General features: G+C 35.0%; 1 protein-coding gene across 1 annotated transcript in view; it reads right to left on the bottom strand.

The window, feature by feature from the left end:
• The window catches only part of LOC144355835 (stabilin-2-like), a 108,795-nt gene that overhangs the window by 23,835 nt on the left and 67,903 nt on the right, over positions 1–17,057 (bottom strand). The window contains exons 37-51 of the mRNA XM_085497285.1: positions 16,880–16,953; positions 15,470–16,180; positions 15,290–15,369; positions 14,971–15,165; positions 13,852–13,905; positions 12,753–12,854; positions 11,859–12,005; positions 11,519–11,716; positions 5,308–5,598; positions 4,901–4,987; positions 4,618–4,764; positions 2,882–2,938; positions 1,617–1,746; positions 958–1,107; positions 180–395 (exon numbers count right to left, since the gene is read on the bottom strand). Of these exons, the coding sequence (XP_085353411.1) occupies positions 180–395; positions 958–1,107; positions 1,617–1,746; positions 2,882–2,938; positions 4,618–4,764; positions 4,901–4,987; positions 5,308–5,598; positions 11,519–11,716; positions 11,859–12,005; positions 12,753–12,854; positions 13,852–13,905; positions 14,971–15,165; positions 15,290–15,369; positions 15,470–16,180; positions 16,880–16,953 (2,639 nt within the window). The remainder of the gene's footprint in view (positions 1–179; positions 396–957; positions 1,108–1,616; positions 1,747–2,881; positions 2,939–4,617; positions 4,765–4,900; positions 4,988–5,307; positions 5,599–11,518; positions 11,717–11,858; positions 12,006–12,752; positions 12,855–13,851; positions 13,906–14,970; positions 15,166–15,289; positions 15,370–15,469; positions 16,181–16,879; positions 16,954–17,057) is intronic.

Below are 17,057 nucleotides of genomic sequence, written 5' to 3'. Positions count from 1 at the left end.
ATGAATGCTATAAAATTCATAGCAGCAAAAATTAAACAATTTAGATTATTACAAAATCAACAACACTGAGACAAAGAAATTGATCAAATATACCGGGATTATGGCCCTGAGTATGAAAGTCATGACATTTGGAGGAGGAGGGTGATGGGGATGGAAGAAGAGGAGGTTATTGTTTTTACCTGTACATGTTCTCCCGTTGCCACTATAGTGTGGATGGCATTGACATACATTATCTTGTCTACACACAGCATCACTGTGACAAGGAGGATTACATACAGGTAATGGGATAGATAACATGGTGTCACAGTTAGCACCAGTCCAACCATAATGACAGAAACATGATCCATCTCCAGTCATACCGTCCAGACAAGTACCGTATTCTGAACACTGACATTCTGAAATTAAATAATGACAGTAGTTGATTAAAGGCACAGTTCAGGGGATATTAAAGGCACAGTTTGAGGGATATTAAAGGCACAGTTCAGGTGATATTAAAGGCACAGTTCGGGTGATATTAAAGGCACAGTTCAGGTGATATTAAAGGCACAGTTCAGGTGATAGTAAAGGCACAGTTCAGGTGATATTAAAGGCACAGTTCAGGTGATATTAAAGGCACAGTTCAGGTGATTATAAAGGCACAGTTCAGGTGATATCTCCAACTAGCTCTACTATATCTATATTACATCATGCATTATAATCCAATGAATGATACACATACTGTATTTACTTTAAAATAAACATAAATATGAAAGGTGAAGTGACATCTGGTATGAATGATGCAAAGTCAATAATTGGCCAGAAATGACACAAAGGTCAGAAAGGTGGAGTGACATGTTTGAATGACACAAATTTAATGATTGCCAGAGAGGTGAACATCTGAAAGTGAATTTCTAGAAATTATTGAGAATTAATTGTTGTAAGGTATTTTTATAAGATGAGTGATACATGTTATCATACCTTGGCACTGAGGACCAAACCGACCAGCTTGACACATCTCACAAGCGTCACCAGTGAAACCACTAGAGCATGAACAATGTCCGCTATTAGCGTAACCATCATTACATGTACCATGACCATTACAAGGATTACGACTGCCACCAGGACATTCTGTAATATACATGTATTATAAATATAAAATTTAAATAAATTAAAATGTGGTGCACATGAATTCAGTGAGATAAAGTTCAGAAGGATAGACTATCATGAGTGATTTTTAGTTTTAACCTGGGCAATTGTGACAGTGTAACAACTTGTCACTAGTTCTCGTTGTATGTTATGATTCAAGAATTATTTGTGCATGTTTCTATGGTAACATACTGCTCATTATTACAAGGCTCTCACAGTCAGCCCAAAACATTGGATGAAATTCAGTCATATCATTATGCATTTTTATTTTGTATGCTTGTCAGGAGCCAAAGCATCATGGGATGTCTATTTTGCTGATAAATGTATGTGTAATTTTTACAGACCACATATGGATGGGTACATATGGATGGGTACATATGGATGGGTACACTATTTTGAATCAGAATCAAGGAATCTTACATTATGACTTTCAATTCCTCTGCACACTTTTTATGAGAATTTTTGTGAAGAAGAGAAGAAGGTGGGCTTACCTCTACAGTCTGGCCCAAAATGATTTGCACAACACCGTGAAACAACATGCCTAGTAACACATTGTTGTCGGCAACCACCTGATATCTCGTACCAGCCTATAGAATACCTACAATCATGAAATATTGGGCCCTAGTGAAAGAACAAAGAAGTGACTAAGATATATCACTGTTACAAATATCATATTTCATGTCAAATCTTCTTCATCAGGACACACCATCTCTCCTCTTCTTTTTTAAAAATAGATGTGAAGATAATGCTATTTTTTTTAATTATGTCACTCAATATTCAAATAAATTCCTTATATATGCAAATAAAGCATTGAAAATACGCATATAACTAAAAATAAATGCATATTAATTCAAAACAAAACTTTAACATGCAACACTACGTAGTTACATACAATATTGGGTCCAGTGATGACAACATGCAACACTACGTAGTTACATACAATATTGGGTCCAGTGATGACAACATGCAACACTACGTAGTTACATACAATATTGGGTCCAGTGATGACAACATGCAACACTACGTAGTTACATACAATATTGGGTTCAGTGATGACAACATGCAACACTACGTAGTTACATACAATAATGGGTCTAGTGATGACAACATGCAACACTACGTAGTTACATACAATATTGGGTCCAGTGATGACAACATGCAATACTACGTAGTTATATACTATATTGAGTCCAGTGATGACAACATGCAATACTACGTAGTTACATACTATATTGGGTTCAGTGATGACAACATGCAACACTACGTAGTTACATACAATATTGGGTCCAGTGATGACAACATGCAACACTACGTAGTTACATACAATATTGGGTTCAGTGATGACAACATGCAACACTACGTAGTTACATACTATATTGGGTCCAGTGATGACAACATGCAATACTACGTAGTTATATATAATATTGGGTTCAGTGATGACAACATGCAACACTACGTAGTTACATACAATATTGGGTCCAGTGATGACAACATGCAACACTACGTAGTTATATATAATATTGGGTTCAGTGATGACAACATGCAACACTACGTAGTTACATACAATATTGGGTCTAGTGATGACATTTTGTAAAATCAATAATTGTTCATTGGATTTAAATTTCAATTATTTATGCGTGAAACCCACTAAATTAAATAAAGATGAATATGTGAACTCATTGTTAAACTCTGTGAATATTGCTAAATACAAGTGAAAATTAATTTTTACAAAATCAAATACAGTAGTGCGCCTTACTGATGGTTTGGCTCCAGCTGGACAGGAAGTACGATACCTACAATTGTAACATCGACTCTGAAAAAAATATAATATGATAATTTATAAAACAAATTCATATGACAGTATAGATAACATTGTACCAGAATATCGGGAACGACGTGTAATGAGCATCGGCTGGTCGACACAGTGATCAGATGAAATGGGCCCTGGAACCAGTTTTTACTATCTTATCACACACTCGTGGTCAGTACACAGAAACGCACAGAACAGCAAGTTTAGATATCATCACAATCAAAGGAAGTTTATTTCTACAACGCAAGAAACTAGCAAATAATTAGAAATTGAATAAACTGAACAAGCTGAATGCTAAATTTACATATGAATAGCTGTGAATAAATTATCATCAGCAGAAATTACTGGCAGCGCGCACTGTGTGGCATTTTTGAAAATATGTGCTGTGGACTTAATATTGTTGTCGAATTATCTATTTTGTGTTTGTTATGCTGACATTAATTGGTCCACTAAAGGTGCAGTTATGGAACAAAGCAGATGCTGCATGTGTACTTTGATTGTGGGTATTAGAAATAGAAGCGGTGCCAGATTCTGCGGGAGTTGGTCCAGACACTACTATGCCGGTGTTTTCTGGGGTACGGATGACGTTGTCGGAAACACCTGCTTCGATCGCTACGGTCACTTCTCTATCAGAGGAATTGTTTTTATAACAAAAACTGCGAGACAGGATACTGGATATTCAGTGACTCTGATTATTGGTTATTTTGTTAGTGTAGGACCGAACACTAGCTTCGTTTTTAAGTGCCGTGAAATACATAAATGTGTCTGGTTTCAACTCCTGCCGAACGCAGTGCACGCAGTTGATGTGTATGAATTGTCAACAAATTTGCTGCTGTCGAAATCTCTTTCATCATAGATCCCAATTTATTTTCACGAATAACAGACTGTCAGTGTGTGTTACATTTACACAGGGCCACTGAAACAACGCATTTTGCAATTTGGACAATACATTTTGAAATGCTTCAATGGGACAATTTTCGCTGCCGGTAGCATATATTTTAGCTTGTGTTTCCAGCTCCCGAACATGATACTCGGCCATGTCTATGTTGCAGACAACGAAAACATGTCGCAAAGAATAGCCTGCAAAACTTGTAGGTTGTACAATTTTTTTTATTTAACCACTGCAAAAATAAAATATGTATATAATATCTTCAAATCATGCTATCAATATTACCCCAAAATTTCCCTAAAATATAAATGCCCTTCCACTGTGGATTATGCTCTATTTAACCATGGCTTGCATAAATTAAAACAGTCTCCCAACCAATCACAATGATGCATTGATGGCAGTGACACACTGGTATAATATAATTGCCTTTATCATTTAAATTAATATCAATATTATGACTTTTACTAGAAGATTATGAAAACATGTTGTTTTATTGAGAACTAATGATAGAATTTCAATAAAAATTAGATCAGTAAATTGAAGTGGGATACAAAGCTAATTACAGGTATTCAACAATCTGCATATTAATTACTCAATTTAAATATATTTTATTTGCAGATTTGTATGGTAAATTTGTTTTAAAGCTAGGCAGTTGTAAAAAAAAAAACACAAATTTGTACAACTGTAATAAGGAATCAGTGTTAAGTTACCGTGGCATTTATTAACTAGTCTAGATAAATGCTCTCGTTTTTACGTGTGTCCCCTCAAAAAAAAAAAAAAAATGGCAACCTACCATTTCTGTTGTATTAGTTATAACATCACATCTTCCACCAATGCTTGGTAGTTCCAACACTCTGTCAATACCATATACGATACCACTATTATAAAATATATTTCTTTCAATAATTTTACTATTCCCATCATTTATGTAGATATCACCCTGTAAAAATATGAAATATGAACAGTTTAACAAAATTCTTAAACTCATTTTTGTTATAACTCTTACAAGACAGACATGACTCGATATGCACTGGGTAATAAGATGGTGTACTGCGTTGTATTGTTGTCAGACATACCTGGTTTCCATAACAACCAACAGTAATACTGGAACCTTGTAGAGTTATGATAGAGAAACTATTTGTAATAAAATCACGGACAAACATCTGTATAAAATGTATAAATCATACGTCACATTATTATGAGATTATTGCTAGAATAATGCAAAATATGCATGAAGGCAGTATATGGTGATCGTATCGATCAACGCATAACACATACTATGTGATATTTTCAAAATAAACTTATTATTATAGATATATATAATAATAAAATGTTATTACTATTATAAAATAAATATATTAGCTGTCATCAGATTTGATTTTATCTTCAAAATTATGATCAATATTTTCTGCTTTTCTGAAAATTCTATTCAGCTTTAAAGCTTTTCACAGACCAAACCACAATATTCACCAATCAAACTTACCTCTCTGTCTCGTATCATATGATACGTAAGATATTCTCGTAGAGTATCTATGTTAGTCGGATCTTCTAATTCTTGTAGTTTACCCGCTGGGAGGTTATTGAAAGCTTGGTTGCTTGGCATGAATATCGTAAAAGGGGCATGCATAGGGTCGGACACCATGTAGACAAGACCAGCTGCTTCTAATAGTCTCTCAAAAATTGTATATCCTCTTGTGGCAGCAACTTCCAGCAATGGTGGTTGTTCATTATCATTACGAGAAGGTGGTCGCTCATGCCCTGGCCTAGGGTCAGGCTGTTATTGAAAGTTACAATGAATTTTATGAAAACATTGTACAATACGTATTTAATGAAATGTTTTCATATAACACAATATTTTAAGCATCGGATTCATATTACATAAGTTGAGTGTAATAAGGAATGGACCAATCAAATCATGGAGGCCAGACCAATCTTGAATATACCACACACGATCCTTGCATCATGTCAGGATATACCACACATGATCCTTGTATCATGTCAGGATACACCACACATGATCCTTGTATCATGTCAGGATATACCACACATGATCCTTGTATTATGTCAGGATACACCACACATGATCCTTGTATCATGTCAGGATATACCACACATGATCCTTGTATCATGTCAGGATATACCACACATGATCCTTGTATCATGTCAGGATATACCACACATGATCCTTGTATCATGTCAGGATATACCACACATGATCCTTTTATCATGTCAGGATATACCACACATGATCCTTGTATCATGTCAGGATATACCACACATGATCCTTGTATCATGTCAGGATACACCACACATGATCCTTGTATCATGTCAGGATACACCACACATGATCCTTGTATCATGTCAGGATACACCACACATGATCCTTGTATCATGTCAGGATATACCACACATGATCCTTGTATCATGTCAGTTTACCACACATGATCCTTGTATCATGTCAGGATACACCACACATGATCCTTGTATCATGTCAGTATATACCACACATGATCCTTGTATCATGTCAGGATACACCACACATGATCCTTTTATCATGTCAGGATATACCACACATGATCCTTGTATCATGTCAGGATACACCACACATGATCCTTGTATCATGTCAGGATATACCACACATGATCCTTGTATCATGTCAGGATACACCACACATGATCCTTGTATCATGTCAGGGTACGCCACACATGATCCTTGTATCATGTCAGGATACACCACACATGATCCTTGTATCATGTCAGGATACACCACACATGATCCTTTTATCATGTCAGGATACACCACACATGATTCTTGTATCATGTCAGGATACACCACACATGATCCTTGTATCATGTCAGGATACACCACACATCATCCTTTTATCATGTCAGGATACACCACACATCATCCTTGTATCATGTCAGGATACACCACACATGATCCTTTTATCATGTCAGTTTACCACACATGATCTTTGTGTCATGTCAGGATATACTACACATGATCTTTGTGTCATGTCAGGATACACCACACATGATCCTTGTATCATGTCAGGATATACCACACATGATCCTTGTATCATGTCAGGATACACCACACATGATCCATGTATCATGTCAGGATACACCACACATGATCCATGTATCATGTCAGGATACACCACACATGATCCTTGTATCATGTCAGGATACACCACACATGATCCTTGTATCATGTCAGGGTACGCCACACATGATCCTTGTATCATGTCAGGATATACCACACATGATCCTTGTATCATGTCAGTTTACCACTCATGATCCTTGTATCACGTCAGGATACACCACACATGATCCTTGTATCATGTCAGGATATACCACACATGATCCTTGTATCATGTCAGGATATACCACACATGATCCTTTTATCATGTCAGGATATACCACACATGATCCTTTTATCATGTCAGGATACACCACACATGATCCTTGTATCATGTCAGGATACACCACACATGATCTTTGTATCATGTCAGGATACACCACACATGATCCTTTTATCATGTCAGTTTACCACACATGATCTTTGTGTCATGTCAGGATACACCACACATGATCCTTGTATCATGTCAGGATATACCACACATGATCCTTGTATCATGTCAGGATATACCACACATGATCCTTGTATCATGTCAGGATACACCACACATGATCCTTGTATCATGTCAGGATACACCACACATGATCCTTGTATCATGTCAGGATACACCACACATGATCCTTGTATCATGTCAGTTTACCACACATGATCCTTGTATCATGTCAGGATATACCACACATGATCCTTGTATCATGTCAGGATACACCACACATGATCCTTGTATCATGTCAGGATATACCACACATGATCCTTGTATCATGTCAGTTTACCACTCATGATCCTTGTATCATGTCAGGATACACCACACATGATCCTTGTATCATGTCAGGATACACCACACATGATCCTTGTATCATGTCAGGGTACACCACACATGATTCTTGTATCATGTCAGGATATACCACACATGATCCTTGTATCATGTCAGTTTACCACTCATGATCCTTGTATCATGTCAGGATACACCACACATGATCCTTGTATCATGTCAGGATATACCACACATGATCCTTGTATCATGTCAGTTTACCACACATGATCCCTGTATCATGTCAGGATATACCACACATGATCCTTGTATCATGTCAGGATACACCACACATGATCCGTGTATCATGTCAGGATATACCACACATAATCCTTGTATCATGTCAGGATACACCACACATGATCCTTGTATCATGTCAGGGTACACCACACATGATCCTTGTATCATGTAAGGATATACCACACATGATCCTTGTATCATGTCAGTTTACCACTCATGATCCTTGTATCATGTCAGGATACACCACACATGATCCTTGTATCATGTCAGGATATACCACACATGATCCTTGTATCATGTCAGTTTACCACACATGATCCTTTTATCATGTCAGGATATACCACACATGAAATTTGTATCATGTCAGGATACACCACACATGATCCTTGTATCATGTCAGGATATACCACACATGATCTTTGTATCATGTCAGGATATACCACACATGATCCTTGTATCATGTCAGGATACACCACACATGATCTTTGTATCATGTCAGGATACACCACACATGATCCTTTTATCATGTCAGTTTACCACACATGATCTTTGTGTCATGTCAGGATACACCACACATGATCCTTGTATCATGTCAGGATATACCACACATGATCCTTTTATCATGTCAGGATATACCACACATGATCCTTGTATCATGTCAGGATACACCACACATGATCCTTGTATCATGTCAGGATACACCACACATGATCCTTGTATCATGTCAGGATACACCACACATGATCCTTGTATCATGTCAGGATACACCACACATGATCCTTGTATCATGTCAGTTTACCACACATGATCCTTGTATCATGTCAGGATATACCACACATGATCCTTGTATCATGTCAGGATACACCAAACATGATCCTTGTATCATGACAGGATATACCACACATGATCCTTGTATCATGTCAGTTTACCACTCATGATCCTTGTATCATGTCAGGATACACCACACATGATCCTTGTATCATGTCAGGATACACCACACATGATCCTTGTATCATGTCAGTTTACCACACATGATCCCTGTATCATGTCAGGATATACCACACATGATCCTTGTATCATGTCAGGATATACCACACATGATCCTTGTATCATGTCAGTTTACCACACATGATCCCTGTATCATGTCAGGATATACCACACATGATCCTTGTATTATGTCAGGATACACCACACATGATCCTTGTATCATGTCAGGATATACCACACATGATCCTTGTATCATGTCAGGATATACCACACATGATCCTTGTATCATGTCAGGATATACCACACATGATCCTTGTATCATGTCAGGATATACCACACATGATCCTTTTATCATGTCAGGATATACCACACATGATCCTTGTATCATGTCAGGATATACCACACATGATCCTTGTATCATGTCAGGATACACCACACATGATCCTTGTATCATGTCAGGATACACCACACATGATCCTTGTATCATGTCAGGATACACCACACATGATCCTTGTATCATGTCAGGATATACCACACATGATCCTTGTATCATGTCAGTTTACCACACATGATCCTTGTATCATGTCAGGATACACCACACATGATCCTTGTATCATGTCAGTATATACCACACATGATCCTTGTATCATGTCAGGATACACCACACATGATCCTTTTATCATGTCAGGATATACCACACATGATCCTTGTATCATGTCAGGATACACCACACATGATCCTTGTATCATGTCAGGATATACCACACATGATCCTTGTATCATGTCAGGATACACCACACATGATCCTTGTATCATGTCAGGATATACCACACATGAAATTTGTCATTTTTGTGTGGAAAAACTCTTGCATACAAACACCTCATTACATGAAGAACCTAGAATATTTTCCTGGGGTATTTGAATCCAACATTATCAATTGTAAGACTCTTGCAGATTGGCTCCATAAATATATGGATAATATGATATGATGACTTCAATTTCAAACATTTTCCAGGCTTTTTGTGTATTGAGGTGTGTTTTTCCACACAAAAACAACTAATTCTGCCGAATTTTGTTAGCAGTTGGCTTAATGTTACCCCGATGAATCGTTTGGCTGTGAAAGTTTGGTATTTTTTCCCCTGATTTGAAGGAATCTGAAAAACCCATTTCTGAGCTTGTCTCTATTTTATTTGAAAGCTGTATTCAAGATGGCTGCCCCCTATAGTAAATATTGGTAAATTGATCACATTTATTTTATCATCAATTATACGCCAGCTGACAGCGACAAAATCCAATAAACTACCTACAACTTTGTGATACATGTAACTTACAAATGCTAATACAATAGTATTCAATAGTTGCAGTTACTTAGAAATGTGAAGTGTGAAATTAAAGTCGTTTAAAATTAAGACACAAACTGGAAACAAAGAACACATTGTATGCTGTTGTTCTATTTAGTGTTTACGGTTATATAAAGTATTAAAGACACTATCATAACACAATATTGACTTGGTGATGGTAGTGGTGATTATGAGTACACATTTAAGCAAAGAGCAGTGATGTGATGAGTGAAATGTGTATAATGTACATACAATTGTTATTGAATCTTTAATTTTAAACTACAATATTACATAATATGTGCCAAAGTGTTTTTTTAAATGTATTGCACTTGGTGACAGTATAAGAGCTGTTATAGAAAATTCTCTCCATTTCAAAGCATAATATTAGGAAACAATTCTATGAGTAAAAATAAAACAAATTATTAACCACAGAGTTTTAATTTTGATGCATAATTGCTTTGTTTTGCCAATAAGCCAAAGAATTAAATAAGATTTAAAATAATACATTTGATATAAAGGATTTATAAGATAAGGAAACTAGTGTGATAAATGATACATATATTTGAAGTCACATAATGTATTTGAAGTCACATAATATATTTGAAGTCACATGAGTTCCTAAAAATATAACTGTAAGAATGGAACTTCAATATTGTATTATGAGACACTGTTTTGATATGATAGACATCACAGCTATATTGTCTACAATGTAGCCATGGAAACTCTTTGTGACTGAACAAAAGTAGCAGTTATATCAGACTGGTGTCTCAGTGTCCATGCATCACCTCACTTTATAGTTTTGATTTCACAATTGAAACTTTACAAGGTTTTACATTGTGTTCTTGTCAGAAATAATTTGACAACATAGAAATCACGCAAGACATGACCTTCATCACATATCGTCGTACCCTTATCTTATGAGCCAACATAAGATGTTAATGAATGAATATGAAATACAGTATTTGTTCTATTAGTGGGGCATGCACTTACATAAATTATAAAGGACAAAATGGTAATGATAAGTAACATTTCATTCCTAATCTTATCAGCCACCAAGTACTTTTATATTTCGATGACCTAAACGTTAATGATTTTTTTGGTTTAGATGCTTTTATTGGAGATGCACTTCTAATAGAGTAAATACAGTAATGGATTGCATGAAATGATTGCCAAGCTCACCTGTGGTCGACTACCACCGTAATGACCATGCTCATTATTATGATTATGTGGATGAGGTCTTCCTACCTGCTGGTCACGATTTTTGGGTGCGGGCAATACATCGGGAATTAACACCTGATCAATTTCATGAATAATTCCATTATACGCTACAAAGTCACTATCCGTTACTTGAACTGCATCATTCAGACGAAGTGAACCCTAGTAAAAAAGAAAATTTATTTATTAAGCACAGAAATAAAATTCCAAAATCACAATTTTTTGAGTAAACAATTAAAAAACAATTTTAACAAAATGTTCACTAGCCTTATAAGACAATTTTTGATGAAAACATTGTCCTTACCTGGCTGATATTTATATCAATTTGTTCACCACTTATCATGGTCAATGATGATACACTCTGTAGGTCATTCATTGTCATAGCAACACAACCAACAATATGGCTATCTAAAATATAATGCATCTGTTCATCTTGCTGCCAACGCATTAACTGAAAATTTGAAACAGAGAGTTGGATAAAACATTCAGGAAAAAAACAAAACATGAAAATGCCCCAAGATATCAATCAATAGCTATTTTTTTATGTTCTGTTGTTAAAAACCTGACAGCACCCATAAGACTTTATAATTATACGTAATATATAACCCATAAGTGCATTTTCCCACTATTTGGCATGATTTACCACATTCATAGTCTGTGTACAGAAACATATTACAGAAATCCTACTTAACTTTCGCTTCTAGGAATTTTTGAGATTTGATGGCATTCGTGAAGACAGTTTTTTTGCGTAAATTATAGAAATGCAGAGACATTCTTACTGCTACAAAATTTTTACTGACTTGCAAAGTTCATGAAAATTTGTCTCATGTGAAATTGAAGTGGTTTATATCATATCTCGGTATTTGTTGGTAATAAGAACTAAATTGAATGAAATTTTGTTTATTAATTATGTAGGATATTGACAAAAGGTTCAAATGACAATAAAAGTCTAATTTTTTGTTTTATATGACGTCATTAAGCATTACCTAATGTGATTATTCATTCATGAAGTCAGGTAAAAACTTTTTGAAAGGTCTGTGCATGTAATCCACAATGAATCAATTTTATACCATATTTCACACTCTCTTTTTAGTAAATTTTGTATTCCTGACAAAGGCTACTTATTTGTATACAAAATTGGATCAAATATAAAAGGAATCCTGATTCTACAACATTGTGTCAAACAGTCAAAATATACCTGTCCTGGGTTGGTTTCATCCAAATTGCGGAAAGCTTGATTTGAAGGCAGGAAGACGGTGAATGGTCCTGGAGCAGTCAGCAATGTACCTTGATTATTGGCCTGATAAACAAAAGTACGAACTAAATGTGTCAGAATAGTGAAGTAAACATGTCAATTTCAACGTGAGTGTCAGAAAATTGAAAGTTAATATAAATATATCGGAATTCAAAGTGATTATGTCAGAATAGTGACAGAATGTGTCAATTAAAATGTGAGTGTCAGGAAATTGAAAGTTAATACAAATATGTCAGAATTCAAAGTGAATATATCAGAATAGTGAAGTCAATATGTTAATTAAAACGTGGGTGTCAGGAAATTGAAAGTTAATACAAATATGTCAGAATTCAAAGTGAATATATCAGAATAGTGAAGGGAATATGTTAATTAAAATGTGGGTGTCAGGAAATTGAAAGTTAATATAAATATATCAGAATTCAAAGTGATTATGTCAGAATAGTGACATGAATGTGTCAATTAAAATGTGAGTGTCAGAAAATTGAAAGTTAATACAAATACGTCAGAATTTAAAGTGAATATATCAGAATAGTGAAGTGAATATGTTAATTAAAACGTGGGTGTCAGGAAATTGAAAGTTAATACAAATATGTCAGAATTCAAAGTGAATATATCAGAATAGTGAAGGGAATATGTTAATTAAAATGTGGGTGTCAGGAAATTGAAAGTTAATATAAATATATCAGAATTCAAAGTGATTATGTCAGAATAGTGACATGAATGTGTCAATTAAAACGTGGGTGTCAGGAAATTGAAAGTTAATACAAATATGTCAGAATTCAAAGTGATTATGTCAGAATAGTGACATGAATGTGTCAATTAAAATGTGAGTGTCAGAAAATTGAAAGTTAATACAAATATGTCAGAATTCAAAGTGAATATATCAGAATAGTGAAGTCAATATGTTAATTAAAACGTGGGTGTCAGGAAATTGAAAGTTAACATACACATCAGGATTCCATTTAAAAGTGTTACAATTCAACATGAATGTGTCAGAAAACAAAATCACTATGTATATAAAATACATAAATCATTTACTCACAATTCTTTGATATAATGAGTTGAAAACAGTTACATTTAGCATCTTATTCATTTCCTGCAAACAAATGTTACTTAATTTTAGTAAGCAACGTACGACATTATGAACATTTACAAGATCACGTACATCACATTGATGTCACTGGTATTCATGTCTGAACAATATTTTGTCATTCAATTTTTTAGTTAGTCTCTGTTAGCTACTTACAGTATCATGTGTGTTTAATTTTTCAGTCAGAAAGCATAACAATTCATTTTGAAAATATTTTTTATTGAAATTGCTGAAAAATATTGAAAAAATACAGGTTTGTTTTGTGAATGTGACAAAATTTTACTTTGGCGTTCATTTCCTACTAAATTTGCCCAATTTTTCAGGGTTTTTTTTCCTGCCTTTATTGTTGAAATGCATAGCTTAAGAATTACCTAGAAATTATAAAAGTCTACAATTTCCATATCTATGTACGATGTTATGGGATGATGATGTAATTCACAGAAAGATGGCTTAAAGTTTGATTACTTGACCCAAAATGAATAAGATTATATCCACATTGAAAAATACTAAATGTAAATAATAGACACTTTGTTGTTAAGCAAAAAAAAAACACTAGCAACACAGCTCAAGGTGAATAATAACCACAAATGTATGTTTGTCAGGTGATTTTATGAACATTTTTACAATTAGCGTAACTTTTTCAATTTGTTCGAGATACCAAATCACACATGAACAAAACAAAACATGTTTCTATACACAACCAGATTGGTTTCATACAATTTTGTGAACTATAAACATACTTCAGAAAAATGCAACGATTTCCTCAGGATTATTGTTTGCTCTTTATCTTTTTAACCGCCAGAATTTCTTGCCTAAATTTTTCTGTACTTTTCTTTTATATTCTACTATATAATTATACTCTATATTTCTAGAAATGAGCCCTAATTTTAAAGTCAACAGACAAAATATGAGTAAATTTTTAGTTTTTACTATAAAACTTTTAATATTTTTGTCCCAATATTCTGAAGGAAAGTGCAGACTATAGATAGGATTATTTTGTGATGAAAAGAGGGAACTGGTTGTGAAAAGGTTATACCCCCCCCCCCCCCGGTGCTTTCCAGTTGAACTTGCCTCAAGTATGTTTCCAGCACAGAAGAATCCATCTCCTACATAATCATCAAAACATGTACAGATTTTTTGGTTAGGACCGGTCTTCTGACAGTGAGCCCAAATACTACATCCACCATTAAGATTCAAGCATGGGTCGATTTCCTGGCACTCTGTTACTCCATCACCATGGTAACCAGCTAAACAGTTACATGCTCTCTGTAAGATCAAGTGCATTGGTTGAAGTGACATGTGTGAAGGTTAGCACCAAATACGATGTTTCTATTGAAATACACAATTGTAATTTTTTATAATAAATAATCTCCTTGGTTACACCACATACCATATTTGGTCCAGTATAGATACATTCTGCAAACTGATGGCAATCGCCAAGACCACCATTGCTCTCACAAGGATCAATACCTGAAATGGTTAAGATAAATAAAATAGGTGAAATAGGAAGCTATGCACACTTGCTTGTCAACACAGACAGACAGACACTGTGACAGACTGTTATACTTACCAACACAATATACACCATCTCCAGTATATCCTTCATTACATTCACATACTCTACTCCCTGGTATATTGGTACACAAGGCATTCTCTGAACAGTTACCAAGGTTGTCAACACAGACAGACAAACACTGTGACAGACTTTTATACTTACCAACACAATATACACCATCTCCAGTATATCCTTCATTACATTCACATACTCTACTCCCTGGTATATTGGTACACAAGGCATTCTCTGAACAGTTACCAAGGTTGTCAACACAGACAGACAAACACTGTGACAGACTGTTATACTTACCAACACAATATACACCATCTCCAGTATATCCTTCATTACATTCACATACTCTACTCCCTGGTATATTGGTACACAAGGCATTCTCTGAACAGTTACCAAGGTTGTCAACACAGACAGACAAACACTGTGACAGACTTTTATACTTACCAACACAATATACACCATCTCCAGTATATCCTTCATTACATTCACATACTCTACTCCCTGGTATATTGGTACACAAGGCATTCTCTGAACAGTTACCAAGGTTGTCAACACAGACAGACAAACACTGTGACAGACTGTTATACTTACCAACACAATATACACCATCTCCAGTATATCCTTCATTACATTCACATACTCTACTCCCTGGTATATTAGTACACAAGGCATTCTCAGAACAACCGCCAAAGTTGTCATCACAGAAGTCTATTGCTGTATGGGTACAACGAGAAAATGGTTTAGTTCAGTGATATCAGAGGTACATGACTTGGGGTTTGCAACGCGCATAGTACTGTATGGTGACATCATGTCAAGATCCCATTCAAGTCTCATCTCGTAGATAGCGAGACTGATGCTACGACCTTCTGACATGAAATAGGCGGTTTGTAATAATCAATAAAACATGTATTACCACATTCATAGTGAAAAAATGTAATACATGTACATCAAAAATGTACAGAAAATATAGTTATCGTATTCCGTCATATCGTGAGCAGCTATTTTGATCCACCTGGACATCTCAGTATCCTAGTTACCTTAGGCATGCGCATTCGCATTTTTCTGAATTGGAACGCTTATGCGAGAGCGAGATTGAAACAGGATCTTGTCACCGTAGTTGCAAAACCCAAGTAATGTACCTCTGGTGAGATATACATAAAAAAAACTGCAAAGAAAATATAGTGTAAATAAAAAAAAATATATACAAAATGCAGTACAATACATTATATTACATTCAAACATCCTGAAAAATTCAAAATTGTACCATGACAAAAGATACCACCACATGACATATGGCAACAAACTAATTAAAAATTTAATATTATTAACACTTAATTATTGTCAAGACAAGACTGAGTAAAATTAGTGTGACAGTTAACTGAATCTGCATAAAATAGTTATAAAGAAACTTACCCTGGCAGTCTACTCCATCACCGGTAAAACCTGTGTTACAAATGCATTCAAGCTGACCACCACTATTAGTACAACTAAAATATAGAATTATAAAACATTTATTGATAAACAGGTATTTGTAAAATAAATATAAAGAAACCAGAAATATATACTTAGATATTTGCAAAGTACAAATAAA

This window comes from Saccoglossus kowalevskii, chromosome 3 (assembly GCF_978046115.1).
Source record: "Saccoglossus kowalevskii chromosome 3, keSacKowa6.1, whole genome shotgun sequence".
Lineage (NCBI taxonomy): Eukaryota > Metazoa > Hemichordata > Enteropneusta > Harrimaniidae > Saccoglossus > Saccoglossus kowalevskii.
Note: the sequence above shows the minus strand (reverse complement) of the source record. Positions and strands in the feature narration are given on the sequence as shown.